The sequence below is a fragment of the Citrus sinensis genome, chromosome 3 (genome assembly GCF_022201045.2).
Source record: "Citrus sinensis cultivar Valencia sweet orange chromosome 3, DVS_A1.0, whole genome shotgun sequence".
Taxonomy (NCBI): Eukaryota; Viridiplantae; Streptophyta; class Magnoliopsida; order Sapindales; family Rutaceae; genus Citrus; species Citrus sinensis.
Genome location: NC_068558.1, coordinates 38,965,449 through 38,982,196, shown reverse-complemented (window position 1 = coordinate 38,982,196; position 16,748 = coordinate 38,965,449). Strand labels below are relative to the sequence as shown.

Genomic DNA, 16,748 nt, shown 5'->3' with positions numbered 1-16,748 from the left:
TGAAGCTTTTCTTTTTATGGAATTCACTTAAACACCCTGCAACTTGTGGAAGTGAGAACAAAAAATTGAAACTCATTTTACCAATTTGATTAATTGATTATAATACAATAGCACTGATTATAAATTTTTTGTTGTGCCCTGAACAAAAAAAATAAGTTAAAAAAATTTGGTGAGAGCTCGGCCTTAATTTGAATGGGCCACTTTGTAGTGTTTGATTTTGATATATTTAATTTTTTTTATCTATGACATATTGCTGAAGTGAAAATATGTTATGTTGAATTTCATATGTGTAATTTATTATAATATGTGTATGCGCATGTGATCGATGTTAAACTATGTATTGGCTTGGGATAACATTGATCCCATGTGTATTGGCTTGGAATAACATTGATCGCATGCACATGTTTGAACAATCAAATTTGGAATAACATTCCACATTTGAAAGCTGTCTTTTTTCTACACAACTGTGCTGACATGGACATACACACCATGATCTTTCAAGTTTTTGGATTTATGGGGAATTTTATCTTGTTTTTTTTACCACAGCAGTGAATTGGGAAAAAAATAAGAGCAGTTTTTGAATTTGATATGTGTAATTTATAATCTATGTATGTGTAAGAGCAGTGTCTTTAATTTGATTAATATTTGATATATGTTATTTTTTAAAAATTTTTCGGGTAACATTCAATTTTCTATGACATGTTGCTAAAATAACTTTCATGCTATGTTGAATTTGATTAATGTTTGATATGTCTTATTTTTTCTAATTTTTCAAGATATAGATCCACATGATGTTGATGGTGAGGATCAGTACCTGATTGGTCTAGCCGGATCGAAACTGCTTTTATTCATATAGTGCATGACCATGTAAAAAAGGGTGATTTACAAACATCAAATTTTACTAACGAAATTTGGACCACTATAAGTGATGAGTTATTTGAACAATCCCAAAAAAAATTCAACGTAGGACAACTTAAGTCCAAGTTTAATATTGATAAAAAAATAGTTCAAGTTTAATAGGTTGCGCAAAAAATATCGAGAGTTTTCTAACTTAATAGCTTATATTGGGTTTGGTTGGGATCCTATTTCAAATACGATCACAGCACGGAAGCTGTTTAGACTTAATATATTAAGGTAAAACTATATTCGCAGTATATTATATAGTTTCGTATAAATATTTTTTTTTTGTTTTATACACTTATTTTTTACAGAGAGTGCCTGGGGTGAAGTCATATCGTAAAAAAATATTAGAGCACTACCAAACTTTAAGGGAGATATTCAACACCACCACAGTTTCTGGCCATTTACATTTTTCCTCTAACCAAGTTCCATTGTCCTCGAATGAAGATCATGAATTGGAAGAGACTTTTCTTATTCATGGAGTCTATGTTGATATTGAGGATGACGATTCAATGAAACCTTTTCCGAGACTAGGACAGGAAAAAGGCCTCGTCGGCCAATTTCAACTTCAACTGAGCGTGGTAAAAAAATAAAAGTGAGTTTGACAGCTACTTTAAAATGGCTAGTTCAATGATGAATGCTAGATTGGAGATGGTTAAATGTAAAAGTGTGGAGTCAACTTCCAATGTGTTGAAAAGTGATATATTGAAAAGTATATTGAAGCTGTGGAGAAATTGGGAGATGTTGATGGAGATACGTACAACAAATTGATGGATAAGCTAGTGCCCAGTATTGAGTGGAGAAAAGCTTTGCTGAGCATCTTTATCATTTATTTATTTTAATTAAGTTATAATATAGTTTTTCAATCAGAGATCCCTGACTTTAATAAAGTCAGGGATTAATTAAAAAAAAATATAAACACAGTCTCCAACACATTATATTTTGTCATGTAGTGTATTAATTTTTTTTTTCTTTTAGCTAATCCCTGACTTTAATAAAGTCAGAGATCCATGATTGAAAAACTACTATATATATATATATATATATATATATATATATATAAGTTAATTTCTTTAGCCTTTATTTTTTTAATTAAGTTATGTTTTATTGTTTCCATATTTTAGGATATTACTACGTTGTGGACTCAAGATAGTAGATACATAAATATTTACGGATTTTTGACACCATATAGAGGTAAGATATATCATTTACTCAATTATAGAGGACCAAGTCGAGCACCTAAAAGTCTCCAAGAATTTTTTAATTATAGACATTGATCATTATATAATGTAATTGGCGTTATTTTGGTGTTTTAAAAGTGCGATTTTTAATTTTAAGGGATATGCATAATTATAATTTATGTAAGTAACATTTAATTCCAATTGCATGTTGTGTTTTACATAATTTTATTCGACGAGAAAATACAAGTGAGAGGTTGTTTGGGGACTTTAATGCGCAAGATTTGGTTACCAACGAAGATGGAGATACTAGTAGGCCACTTATTAATATTGATTTATCTCCAGCAAGTGTCATAGAGATAAATGCTATAGGAGATATAATTGCAGTTTCTATGTGGCATGATTACACACGTAATGTATAATGTCTACCATGTGATTTTTTGTAATTATTTTGTTTAAATCATGTGTTGTAATATATATCTTAATTATAGTGTAAAAATAATGAAAATGTAAAACTTTTTTTAATGCTAATTCTAAAACTTTATCATCATGTAATTTTTTATAATAATTTTGTTTAAATTATTATGGTATATTTGTGTTTGTATTAGCTAAACAATTATTTTCTAACTATATGTATGACGTAAATGCTTAGTAAAAACTATTTTTGAAAAGGTTATTACCGAATACATATTCTCTGTTTTTATATTTTAGTCATTTGTTTTCTCTCAGTAGTTTAACAATAAAATTTTTCACAGCTGATTATATTTACAGCACAACCAACAACAATTATTTCAAAAGTTATAGCACTCTCAAATTGACCCTTAATATATCTTTTACAAGCGAGAATCAACTTAATATAACCCATTCCACTTAAGACTTTTGAACTCCTATGATTAAACAAGTGAGTATCAAGTTAACCCTTTTACTTCCTTCCACCAGAGAGATGAATAAGTTATACAATTTAATTTAGGACATAATAATAATATGTCACATATGGGTAATAACTAATAGCTACAAGTTTATCTACTTTATTTAACTAACTAGTCAGTCTCATGTGGGCCATACAAAATTAAATTAAAAAGTGGATTTAACAGGTGGGTTTAATAAGTTATCCTCCTCCTTAATATTTATTAAAATTATGCATGGAAGATTGTTAAGGGATCTATGCTGCAAAATAGAAATTAAAAAGAACACAATTAATTGTTTACGAAAACTACTAGACTGTTTGATTTTTTTTAGAGCAATAAAGATTTAGTTTTAATTTCATATATTAATTGAGTGTGATTAATATATGTGATTTTGATACTCCACAGTTTGAAAATTATAATGCCAAATTTTATTGGCTTTTATTAACTTTTAGATTATTTAACAGTGTCCAAAGAATAAGGTATAATATGCACAGAATTGGACAATTTTTATCATTTAGAAATCCTACAATCTAACCCAATCATGTACCGTACCAAACACAATAAAATACTAATTATAATCTGCTCAAATACTAATTATCATTTTCAATCCTATCCATGGGTCTAAACCCACCCAATTGTCATTGGTTGGACTCGTGAAAATGCAAGAGTGAAGCTTCTAAATCAGTATAACACTACTTTTAAATTTTGTTTTCTTAGTACCCCCAATTTAATTTATAAAATACAAACTCATATATTAAAATTAACCATTTTTCCATAAAATTTTGCCCTAAAAAGGTATTTCTTTTAATTTTTTATTAATAAAATACATACAAATTTTAAAATCTTAAATTGTTTTTTATTGTATAATTTTTTATCTTTATAACTCTAAAATTTTATAATTTTTAAAAATATTTTTCAATTAAAACTTAAGATATAAATATAATTATGAAATGAGTGCGTGCAAATAATTTGTTAAAAGAATAATTTATTTAAGTGTTTAATTTGAATTCTCAATCAAAATAAGAAATCAATTAATTTTTTTAATTATTTAAGTAATTTTAATTGAAAAAGGGAGTTTATGAGAAATTTCGTGGGTGTGAAAAGATCTACTCTTAATAGAAATCTTAGGCTGTAGTGACTTGTTGTCGGAAGTGGGGTCTTGTAAGACATCACATGGGGGCAGATTAGTAGTACATTGAGCGATCAAAAAGTAATTGACAGTTGGGCCTTGAAACTCACTTGCAGACCGCCAACATACTATCGCTTGCGTGGCAAACTCCCATTGGGATTGATGACGCCGAACAAATAGATCCATTTATGGTATATGTATAGGCAAATTTTCTTAAAATAAAAAAAAAAAAAAGGAATTTGAAGTTTCTGTTAATCGTGCAAGGAGTGGAGAGATTCTTAAAAGGCCAGGTAACTAATTTTTTTAATTAATTTTTAATAGGGTTTCTCTTATGATGAATTTGGATTCAATAATCGGACTTGTTAATGGTCGCTCAGAAATTACGAGATAAGAATGTACATATACGATTTTCAGTCACTTTCTCGGCAACCAAATAGGGCATTAGCTTGTTTTAGATATCTGATTTGATAGAAAATTTCAGAATTTTTCAAAATCTCTTCAAGTTAAAGCATAGCATTGAGTTTTGATTGAATGATTTTGTTGTAACAGTGAAATGATGAGGCTGCAAACGTACGCGGGGTTCAGTTTCATGGCTACTTTAGCTGTTGTGTACCATGCATTTAACAGCAGAAGACAATTTTACCCTTCCATGGTGTATTTATCAACTTCTAAGATCAGTTTGGTGCTGCTTATGAACATGGGTTTGGTCATTATGTGCATTTTGTGGCAATTGATCAAGAAGGTGTTTCTTGGTTCTCTCCGTGAAGCCGAGGTTGAGAGGCTGAATGAGCAGTCAAGGAGAGAGATCATGGAAATACTCTTTGCTATCACGATTTTCCGGCAGGACTTCTCTGTTTCGTTTCTTGCTATGGTCACTACGCTTTTGCTGATTAAGGCTTTGCACTGGTTGGCTCAGAAGAGGGTGGAGTACATTGAGACTACCCCAACTGTTCCCTTGTTTTCTCACATCCGGATTGTTTCTTTTATGAGCTTTCTTCTTCTTGTGGATTCTTTATTTTTGTACAGTTCTGTCAAGTTTCTGCTACAGACACGGCAAGCTTCAGTTTCTCTTTTCTTTTCGTTTGAGTAAGTTATTCATACTAATGCATTCTTTTATTGATCTCTTCATTGGCAGTGAATTATCTCTCTGTGTCCTTTTTGTCTTAGACGAGTAGCTCTATGTGTAAGTTTGGTATTAGTGGATGTGGATCACTTGGTCTTGCTTACATATTCGTGATATGTGGTGGTTATGTGTAGTAAATTTGATTAATATGATACATTTTAGCTGATACCCAGCCACTTCACTGCTCAGTCATGGTTAATGTTTCACGTTACTGTTACTTAACAGAATAGAGGTTGGGAAATGCCTACTTGTGTTTTTATCATTATCCAGATTCATGAGAGTGAAATCATTCATCTGATTTTCTTGAAACAGATTCCAGTTTTGTGGTTTTGTAGTCCTAAATAATTTGAGTGTACTGGATATTGGGACTTATCCTAAATAAGCCTGGTTTTGATCCTTTATTGGAACCCCTTTGATGATTCAACTTGTCAATGGAATTATTACTTCGTAAAAGCTTCTTTTATTTTTGTGATACTGTTGTTCTGATCTTCAAATTCTTTCATCTGGACTTAACTTAATGGATTAGATTAGAAGGCATACATTTGGGATTTTTTTTGATAGTGCTAATGGCATGAACTTTGTTTCTCAGGTACATGATACTGGCGACAACAACAGTATCAATATTTGTAAAATATGTTTTCTACGTGAGTGATATGCTTATGGAAGGACAATGGGAAAGAAAGGCTGTTTACACCTTCTACTTGGAACTCATCCGAGACTTGCTTCATTTGTCTATGTACCTGTGCTTCTTTCTTGTGATTTTCATGTAAGTAAAACTTGCCACTTCTGTTTGCTTAAAATGTTGTGTTGCATTTGATATTCACGGGTTGCTCATAGGCACAGTCACACACTACTCCAATTGAGGTATATACACTTTTTGTTTGATGAAGCTCTATATCAGGTTTCAGGTCACTCACCCGATGCTACAATTGGACTCCACATACATAAACATAATTATATAATTTTAAGCAAATAATATTATGTTGCTTGCTAATTTTTTGTTTACATTACTCTTTTACTAATTCTTCCATGCTTCATTTAAAAAAAAAAAAAAAGAAGAAAATGTTTTCGAGGCTTTTATTTAACATGCATTTAGTGAAGTCTAATTATGTGCTGATACAAGTTTTTATGATGAAAAGCAAATGGCTCTGTTGATTGTTAACTGGATTGGATTCTGCATCCTCCATTTCTTCAAAAGTGTATTTTGTTTAGGATTAAGAATTATTGTTTGTTCAGTATCTTTCAATTAGGGATGGAGGATGGTATTAGGCATAATGCTCAGGAGAGTTGTATGTCGGACTGAGTATTCCCCAGTTGAGATGCTGAACAGAACTTGAACTCACTTTTTGAGCTTGTGTTAGGTGGGTATGTTACTTGAATGGTTTAGGTGGAGGAACGGTGCATCGTGAGCGTGTTGGTTTATATTTAATTGGTTATTTTAATCTTTTGAGTTATGGGGAGCTATGATTCAATGTTTCCATTACAGTATTCGTTTTGATGTTTGCTTTGCAATGATACTTGATGACTTTGTTCGTATGTTCACTGTTGCCGCTTCTTACCATAGCACCTATCTTTAATGGTTATGTTTGCATTCCTCTGTTTTTGATTGAAACTAATCTGCAGGAACTATGGTGTTCCTTTGCACTTAATACGTGAGCTATATGAGACATTTAGGAATTTCAGGATCCGTGTTGCTGATTATGTTCGCTATCGAAAGATCACTTCAAATATGAATGATCGATTTCCAGATGCATCACCTGAAGAGCTTGATGCGTAAGTCTTGAATCTCTTATGAGCATATGCTTATATTGTTATCCATTGAGACATCTTTCCTTACTGTTTTGCATGGACTTGCAGAAGTGATTCAACCTGTATTATATGTCGTGAGGAGATGACAACAGCCAAGAAATTAATTTGTGGACATCTTTTCCATGTCCACTGCCTTCGCTCATGGTTGGAGCGACAGCATACCTGTCCTACCTGCAGAGCTTTAGTTGTACCACCTGAAAATGGGGCAAGCACTGCTGGAGTACAACATGGCCAAAGGCCGGATACTCACCAATCGGGTAATCTCCTTATTACAACCCTTATTATTGTAGTTAACTGTTTGTGATGAGTCTATAGCTTTGTTCCTTCTATTTATGTGATTTTTGATATTTGGTCATGACTAAAGATGAAATCATTGTCTCTCTCTTTTTTTTATTCCCTTTCTACATCTATATTCTATAAGCTTCATATGGTTGTAGTAGGGGGGATTTTTCTTTATAACTTCATTGTTCTCAGCAGAATATTTTACGTTTAGATATCTATTGAAATAAGCCCACCGATTTAAATGATTTGGAAAAAATTTGCTAACTGTTTAGATTGCAAACAGGTACTGCTACTGCAAACACAGCTTCCCAAGGTTCAGCTAATGATGCGGCTAACAATAACTTGACTCTCCACCAGGCTAGGCTCCAGGCTGCCGCTGTCGCTGCCTCGGTATATGGGAAATCCTATGTTTATCCTTCTCCCAACACACTAGTTTGGTAGGTGCTATAGTGTAGCAAATTTCAGATTTTTTGTTTGCAACCTGAATATGTTGTCTCACAATATAATCTTATGTCACATTTGCCATGAGTGTTCATAATTGTTTACAGATTGTGTTTTCCAAATTTTCCTGTATTTCTGATCCAAAATGTCTTCTTCTTCCCCTCTCCCCCCCCCCCCCCCCCCCCAACAAAAACCAAAACCTTCTGTTTTTGTTTGGAGTTGCAGAAGAATTTTGTGGTGTATGATGAGAGGATTTTTGTAATGGGTCACGGGTTGTTGAATTCTGATTCTAAAGCAGATATATTAGTAGTTATACATTTGGATAGTTTTAGAGCTTTATCCTATTTGCTTATAGATTTTCTCTAGATCTTTAACGATTCTGTGCTCAGTCCCATTACTGCCAACTTAATTTTATTTTATATTATTTATTTTTTCTAATTGCATTCTCAGCACATCTTTTTGCTGTGGTCATCTGGCTAAAGCTAACACATAAAAGTAAAACTTCTATGCAGGTCTCCTGGATATGTTGTACTTCCTCAAGCTAACAGGCCTTTGGGTGATTACACCAGTGTAGAATTGGGTCAAGAACAGGCTTCTGCTGGTCAACCACAGCAGTTTGTGAATCCTGGTGGATCTGCTACCTTCTCGTTTCCTCAATTTCCTCAATCAGTTTTTGTCCCTTTTCAGACACCCGACGCCAATTTGATTGGTGGAGAAAGACTGCCAAGCACTCAAAATACACCAGTCTCTCAGCTGGAAGCTCAGAGAAAATTTATTGAGAACCAGATTGAGGTATCAATGCAGCTCATTTTCTGTATTCATGCTTTCTCTCTGCACATGTCAATGAATAGTGGTTCTGATATTTCTACTTTTATAATTAAGATTATGTTTATATGTGCTATGCTTTATATCTGACCAGTATATAGTTGCCTTAGATAATTTATATTAGATAAGCAAAATTTATAACCAATAGAAGATGCAAGTTCTTGCTTTTGATAAAGGAATTTGCTGAACACACACACATACACACACCCCGGGTTTAAAATCCACTCAAATCTCAAGTTAGTCAGAGATTTCAAGAAGTTTTATTGCTTTTTACTTTGCTTGTTTTGGAATCAATGAAAGTTTTATTCCCATGTCTTGGGTTTCAAGGGTTTCTTCTCTCAAAGTTTTGAATAGATTTTGGTGTTCTACACTGTAGGGAAGGTTTTAGTCTGTGGACATCTGGTTCACTTTTGTAATTTTCTATAATCCCTTTTTTAAAAAAAAAAAAGAGGAACGAACGACCTTGTTTTCTTACATGGATTTGTGAGCTCATTTGGCTTGTTGAGCTAGCTTGATTTAATATATCCTTTTTAATTTTAGTAGTTTACAGGTGATGCTATATGGTTGTTTTCCTACATTTAGTATCACTGTATCAGAGGCAGTCTCCATTCTTTAATTTCGGAATAGGGATATTGCTTGTGAGATAACATATTTTTATTTATACCTACACAATTTCTCAGTACATGCACAAATTGATGCACACATGAGTTTATGGCCACTATTTCTGACTTGTATATATGTAATAAGCATGGAGTAGAAACTCCTGTCTGTTCCTTCAGTGCTAGCCTTTTTTTTTAACTTTTGTGCTAAATATGTATAATTTTCTGTCTAGTACTAACTTACAATACCCACACACACACACACACACATCAGCACCATAGTAGTTCTCCTGCTTTTGAACTATGTTCATATCAGATATCATAGTGTAATTAGATGCAAATTTACCTTGATCATTTGCTTTGTTCAAAAAATGCTGGATATTGATTTGTTTTATGGTGGTATCTTCAATTCATTGGCATGCTTGAAGCAAGAGGGGCAACTGCAGTCAATGGCTTCTACATGATTACAGTGAGATAAGGAGTGCCTAAAACACATTAGAGGAGCACTAAATTGCATTCTGTTATGGTCCCTAGATAGATTTTTTTTTTCAGCTGCACTAGAAAGATGGCCTCTTAGCTGGTCTCTTTTCAATTTGTTTATACTTGGAAGATCGGTGTCAGAACATAATTACTTAGCTTCTGCTGTTCAATAGATTGTTCCTCTGCATTTTTCTTATTTAACCCTAATTTTCTTAATAGGTCCTGCAAAACCAGCTCCAACTTCTGCAGAAGTCAAAGCCCGAGGGAAATGTGGAAACAAATTCTACAGTGTCATCAGGTGGCAAAGGAAAGGCAGTTGCATCTTCATCTGTTTCTGCATCAGACACTGGGCGCCATGGGGAAAACCAAGAAATTGGTTCATAGTTTTGTCACAATTGTGGTGTCAGTGGGAGACTCAAAAAAGTTTAGATATAGGTAACGGAGAAAACAGAAATTGCTTTCTTTTCTTCGAAGTTAAATTATCCATGTCCTTTCCCCTCCCCTTTTTGTCTTATTTACATTGAACAATGCCTGTGCAAATTACTAAAAAAGATTCTGTATTGTCGCTCATGTATAGCGTTGTGAAGGTGATAGATCAGTTTCTTTTAATGTAGAGGGGCACTGCAATTAATCATCTGAAAAACATTTCAGTTATTGGGGGAAAAGCTACAGACTCTGTTGATGTTTGATGTTGTGTTGAGTTGACTTGGGCAAATGCTACAATATACAGATAGGTCTTCATGCAGAATTTTCAATAATAATAACAATGACAAACGTTTTGGTGAGTGATATTACATGTGAGGTGTTTTAAATGATGATTTATCTTAACAAATGAAGAAAAATGCTTAATTTTATAATATTCAAAGTGAAATTAGTTAAATAAAATTCTAATTTTGCTGGCTTGCAGCCTGCATTTTCTTTTCTTCTTTCACTTTTAACAGCTCAAGTTTTTTTTTCCTCAAAAATAAAAATAAAATAATTTTAATTGTCCTCACCCAAAAATATAAGCTTTTTGCTTGCTTAATTAAAAATGTAAAGATTTTGTTAATCATAAACAAATTAGGAACAAGGACCCCTATCAAAGAGTATAGAGGCATTCACTGCAGACAAACTTACGTGTATTAAAAGCGAAACTAGAAAATTATAAGTTCTCTGTTATCTTAGAATGCCGTAAAACATTTTAACAATGAAAGCTCCAATTCAGGCAGGCAGCTTGAGAAGTTCACGGTTCTTCCAGCTGATACAAAAATGGGAAAATGCTGTTAGCAGGGACTCAAAATTTTAGATGTATGTTAAAGTATGAATAATTATTTTCATCTCCCTTTTTAAAAAAAAAATTCAGTTACTGTTTGATCGAACAATTATTTTTCCCAGGAAATGAATAGATTCCCTTGTATATGAAAGTTAAGGCTTGAAATAAAATGAAATACAATGAAACATGAAAATATACCTCTTAATGTAGTAGTAGAAAAAGTCAGCATAAAGAGCAGTCTGAGCCAGCCCCGAAAGCCAGGCTGTTTTTTGCACATTGACAAAAAGATTCTGTTAGGAAGGAGACCATGAATGCAACAACACCAGCAAAACGGCAGGAAAACTTACGTATCCAGCGGACTTTGTGATCCTCCACATAGAAACGGTAAACCCAGTTGAGGATATATAAAGCTCGGTAAGCACTAAACAAGAAATAAAACAAAATAAAGAAATAGATGAAGCAAAATAATAACAGTGATGCCTACCTAGACAGAGAAAGGAAACCGCACAAGCGAACATGAAATGCAACTAAACAAGAAATAAAACAAAATAAAGAAATAGATCAAGCAAAATAATAACAGTGATGCCTACCTAGACAGAGAGAGGAAACCGCACAAGCGAACATGAAATGCAAAATTTTAACCGCAGTTGTAGATCACAGTTTTTAAATAAACAAATAAATATCTGGCAAAGGCAAACAATAACCTCCCAATTTAAACTTAAAACACAGCATAATGTGCTAAGGGCGCCTGGATGTATCATTGAAAGATGAAAAATCCATCTGAGATTCATTATTCCACGACACGATGAATTAACTTGTTTGGTGTCGAATCAAGTTATTTAAATCATGGTTTACCAAGTCAATACATCCAAATCATACAAAGGAATTGTGTTCATATACAGTGTAAAACGCAAGGGTAATACACAAATTCTGCAAACTGGCCAAAGAATACCTCACAATTGAGGCCATGACAAATGGCTACTTGTATCGTTTACCATATGGATTGGGAATCATGTAAAAGAATTCTGCAGGGCTACCATTATTTTTATTTTTATTTTATTAACTTTTACCAACAAACGTCTAAACAAATTCTAACATCTGAGACACATTTATACAATGCCAGACTTCTGAAGACAGTTTTAATAACACTACATATTCTCTAGAAACTTCAGAATAAGTGCACTGAAGAAGAACCATCAGCACATCAGCGCTGATTTTCAATCACTTGACTCTCCGGTGGAAACAATTAACACTATTTTATTAACAATCACTTAATCTCTATGACCAGCCTGCCAACACACTAACAACTCGAACGTCAAAATGAAGACGAAGAACATGGTTCATACTCTTACAAGTTTTGCTAACCAAAATGTCATACCAACAAACATTATACAGTGTTAAGAAAGATATAGTTTGCACACGCAATACAAATATATGAAAATGGAGCAACATGAGAGAAGAAAGTAAGCATCTCAATATAAAACAGCATACCCGAGAAGAAAGACATAATTTCCAGTTAAGTTGTCAATGTTCCTTGACCGTTGCAGCAATACCAGCTGTGGTAAGATTGCCACTGCTTCAAGATAAATTGAAAATGTCCACAGAATCTTTCACAAAGAAATAGTTATCATCAGAGATCATTCAACCTAGTAAGTAACTAGTAAGTAAAAGCCAATTATACAATCAGACAGTAATAGGTTGCCGCTGTAGAGCAATGGAATCATTCAAACAAAATGAAAATGTAAGCAATTACAGAAGACATCAAAGACAAGTATTGACCAAATTATTGTTTATGGGGGATGTTAACCAAAAAAAAAAAAAAGGAATATTGAGGGAACCAACCATATGAGATATGACCATTAACCATAAACTACAAAGAAATTGTCCGTGGCTGCTGCCAATGGAACTGACTAGTCCAGCTCTAACAAGTAAGTTAAAAGAAGGCACTTAACTATTCATTGCGATTTTAAGCAAAAGTATTCATATATATTGTGATATTGCCCAAGGATGTATATTCCCATTAAAGGGAAAAGATCATGACTCATTCTTGATGTAATATGAATGCAAACAATTAAACATGTCAACTTATGGCCAATCAAAACTGAAATATTTCTCTTGCATCATGAAATCCAAAAGCGTGAGCCACGAATGAATAGCAGTTTAAGATAGTATTAACTGTAGTAAACAAAGGGTGTCAAATTCTAGATTGATGTTCAACAATGAAATGTATCATTTGTCAATAAAATTTGGTTAATACTTTATTGTCTTTAACAAACAATTTGTTAAATGGAACCAAGGATGAAGACAAAAACATTCATACCTCAACCGAATTAAAGGCATGGGGAATCAGAAGGGCCAAGACAAAACTCGGGAGAATCAGAAAATAGTGTTTGAATGTGTCTTCGTCCTGGTTATAGGTCTGCTTCACAACTTTGTGGTATCGCATGTACCAAACAATAGCTATTGAAGTTCCAATAAAGACTAGCTTCATTATGGAGTTATAGAGAGAGATGTATCTCGTGAAGAAGAGATACCGAGAAAGAAACACTAAGACATACAGTTCTTGAGTCTTGAGTGAAATTCCTGGGGCAATGAAAGATTATGATAACCTTACCAACGGAAAAATACTCAAAGAAAAACAGTGCAGCACAGAAATTATCCAAATTCAAAAAACAAAAGATGCCTCTAATTCTTAAGATCACTGAGAAACCTAATTCTGGAAAGCCCTTTTGAACCTGTTTACCTGGAAAAGATATTAAAGAATATAAAATTGTGGATACAAAATTTCAGTTAGCAACTTTCAAGGAAAATTCTCAAAGAAACAGATTTCAAGCAGAATCCCGTTAACTTTCTTCTACAAGATTGGAATTCCCTAAAAATTTAAAGGACAGTAACATCAAATAAGACTTTTAGATTTGAACACAAAACAAAAGAAGATTGGGAGCTCAATAAATCAGTCAGAATCCTATAAGTCAATGTATTTCCCTCCCATTTTTTTTCCAAGAAAATAAAACAATAAAAATAAAGAAGTAAATAAATAAAAGGTGGGAAGGTGGATAATTGGGGTACCTGAGATTTTAGTTGCAGTTTCAAAATTTTTTTTTTTTTAAAAAGAGAAAAATAAAAGTAAGCCTTTGCACATTCCAATTGAGTATCAATTGTATAACATACAAGAAAGCTCAAAAGCATTAAAAACACAAATGGGCAGTCAAAAATGCTGCAAAAGACCAACCAAAAGAAAGCAGGAATACACAAAATGGAATCAAAGGCAATAAAAAATTAAAAAAAAATAATATCAACAAAAAAAAAGTACCTGCACATGATTTCGTAGTACGAATTTTGAGTAGAAGGACCACTATACTAAGGAGGTGGGTCATGTCCCCGACCAATCTAAACAAGTTCATGATTCTTTGTTGTAATTTTTCTTTCACTTCCCTCTTTTCTTTTAAGCTCTTCCTTTTTTCAGTTCTGTTTCAATTTCCAGACCAAACCTAACGGCTCCCCTTTCAATTGTTTCACTTTAAGGTTGACTGAAACGGTTCCTAAGCGCCTTCGCAGCGCGTGGTCGTTGACTACTTGACTTCCCATATGATTTTTTGAAAAAAAAAAAAAACAAATCTAAAATTTTTCTACATGACTAGTTGACTACGTAACAACTAACTAGTGGTGGTAAAATTCGGATCCGGATCCGACTTAAACTTTTGACATATGGATCCGTAAAAAAATATGCAGATTTAGATACGGATAATATCTACATGGATTGCAGGTAGATATTTCAGATATCCAAATCCACATATCTAATAATATTAAATAAAATTCAATTATAATTTAACAATCAACAATCAACAATCTACCATCAATTCAATATAAATAACATACAACAACACTATAAATTCACAAACAATAACTTCACAATATAAATCAAACATTAAAAAAAATCTAAGGTAAACCGATTTATTACAATATTCTCTAATTATTATTATTATTGTTGTTGTTCTTGTTGTTAGTCTTTTAACATATTTTTCATAGTTAATGAAGATTATAGAGTTAATTATGCTTGTACATTTAAATAAATAATTTAATTTATATATTTTTCAATTGAAACTTAATTAAATAAATAATTTAATTATAAAATAATGCAGATCCGCATATCCAATTTTCCGGATGCAAGGGCATCGGGATCTGGATCCGCACGGATCTTGATTTTTAAGATTTGGATCTTCAGGATCTTTGCGGATTCGGGCCGGATCCGGAGTTTATTGTCAATCCTAAACAACATTTCGTTTCATTAGCTTTAAAATATTGTTGGAATCTGTGCATGGGTTCACGTTGATCAATTTTAATCCATTATTAAATTAGTGATCATAGATATTCTAAATTTTTATCTTAAATTTCATCCTAAATGAAATGTGATTAATTGATAATTCTTTACAAAATAATTGATGAATGCTACATCATTTAAGATAGTTTTTTGAGATAAATAATTTAGGATTGTTGCACTACTCTTATTAAATATATGGTATTTGCATCACTTGTTCAACTATTAGTACAACTTTAGTTATAGGCCAACAAAGCAATTGTTAAGGACTAATATGTAAGAAGATTTTATTTTTAAATTTTTTAATAATATTAAATTATCTATTATAAGAAAACTTATTTTTTAAACTTTTTCTTTAGTTAATAATTATTTTATAATTAAGATTTATTTTGTATTTGATATACTTAATGTTAAATAGCTTTAATTGATAATATTATCAAATCATTGATTCATTTGTTATTAGTCTTTTCAAGAAAAATATAATTATTTAACATTAAAATCATTGACTTTTAGGTTTTTTTCAATTCCTATGAAAAATCTTTTTAATCTAAAAAAATAGTAGACAAAGAATCAACAATAACCAAAAAATTTCTTGCTTTCTTCTCTAGAAAGAAGATCATTACATGCATTAGCTCATTAAAAAAAAATAAGTTTCTTAAAATATAAAGTCTATAGCCATCATCTAATTATCAATTATCATCTCAACTTTCTAGGTACTACTATTCTATATGTTTTATCTGAAATTAATATTGTTCTTATTTATTTATTTTTATAATAATTTTGATGGAAGCAAAAAAGATATCTCGTTGACTGTTTTTAAGGTTTATTTTTTAAATTTTTTAGGCTCTACTTGATTATTATTAAAATCCAAATATGATGAAAGTTGAATAAATTTTAAACTCTTTTATGTTGGTTTGACCATGGAAGTTATTAAACATAAGAATTTTTTTAAAAAAAATTGCCCGAGACCCAAATATTCTAAAGCCAACCTTGTCAACAACAATAGTGAATATTTAAATTTAGAGTTTTCTAAACAATAACTTATTCATGCACAAATAAGTATTCAATTAATAATATCATATTAATTTAATATTTATTTATTTATTATCTGCCGAAAGTTATTAGAATTTGAGTAGGTAATGCTAAGAATATTTCAAAAAATTATATTTAAAATTGTTGAAAAATGTATCTAATTGGTAGTTCCGTTTTAGGAATTGACTTACAGGAGAAGACTATGCTGCCACAATTGTAAGGTAGCCAGACTCATCATTACATGGGTCCAGCTACAATACCCATGCGGTTTGGTACCCTATTTTTTGTCTTTTTCAAATCTACCGTTGGATTTAACGTAAGAATTGCATAATGGCTGAGATGTAATTATTGGGTTATTAACAACAAAGACCCTTATTGTTCATGGCAAATAAAAAAAATCAAAAGTTTTAAAATTATGACGTATAAGTCCATAATATTCTCTTTTTCTTTTTAACTATTGAACTCGGTTTCT

The 16,748-nt window shown here is 32.0% G+C and overlaps 2 protein-coding genes across 3 annotated transcripts; one reads left to right on the top strand and one right to left on the bottom strand.

The window, feature by feature from the left end:
* Positions 1-4,241: 4,241 nt before the first annotated feature.
* LOC102610175 (ERAD-associated E3 ubiquitin-protein ligase HRD1B-like) lies at positions 4,242-10,339 on the top strand. Its single transcript, XM_006478846.3, has 8 exons — positions 4,242-4,405; positions 4,665-5,201; positions 5,828-6,004; positions 6,862-7,011; positions 7,096-7,304; positions 7,613-7,766; positions 8,283-8,562; positions 9,894-10,339. The coding sequence occupies exons 2-8, from the start codon at positions 4,669-4,671 to the stop codon at positions 10,056-10,058; spliced, it is 1,668 nt and encodes a 555-aa protein (XP_006478909.2). The 5' UTR covers positions 4,242-4,405; positions 4,665-4,668; the 3' UTR covers positions 10,059-10,339.
* Positions 10,340-10,653: 314 nt separating this feature from the next.
* On the bottom strand, positions 10,654-14,514 carry LOC102609866 (ER lumen protein-retaining receptor-like). Of its 2 annotated transcripts, XM_052437362.1 has the most exons (7): positions 14,240-14,514; positions 13,637-13,669; positions 13,247-13,509; positions 12,418-12,533; positions 11,274-11,347; positions 11,125-11,188; positions 10,654-10,911 (listed from the first exon to the last, which is right to left on the bottom strand). In XM_052437362.1, the coding sequence occupies exons 1-7, from the start codon at positions 14,328-14,330 to the stop codon at positions 10,875-10,877; spliced, it is 678 nt and encodes a 225-aa protein (XP_052293322.1). In that variant the 5' UTR covers positions 14,331-14,514; the 3' UTR covers positions 10,654-10,874. The 2 variants fall into 2 exon arrangements, with proteins under 2 accessions (XP_052293322.1, XP_006478908.2); XM_006478845.2 differs by lacking the exon at positions 13,637-13,669 and having other exon boundaries at positions 14,240-14,506.
* Positions 14,515-16,748: the final 2,234 nt, after the last annotated feature.

Coding starts and splice junctions, on each gene's coding strand:
- LOC102610175 (XM_006478846.3), top strand. CDS start 4,669: ATGATGAGGCTGCAAACGTACGCGGGGTTCAGTTTCATGGCTACTTTA. Junction 7,305..7,612: donor GCCGGATACTCACCAATCGG/GTAATCTCCTTA, acceptor GATTGCAAACAG/GTACTGCTACTGCAAACACA. Junction 7,767..8,282: donor TCTCCCAACACACTAGTTTG/GTAGGTGCTATA, acceptor ACTTCTATGCAG/GTCTCCTGGATATGTTGTAC.
- LOC102609866 (XM_052437362.1), bottom strand. CDS start 14,330: ATGAACTTGTTTAGATTGGTCGGGGACATGACCCACCTCCTTAGTATA. Junction 13,670..14,239: donor TACTACGAAATCATGTGCAG/GTACTTTTTTTT, acceptor TATCTTTTCCAG/GTAAACAGGTTCAAAAGGGC. Junction 10,912..11,124: donor TTCTACTACTACATTAAGAG/GTATATTTTCAT, acceptor TTTTTGTATCAG/CTGGAAGAACCGTGAACTTC.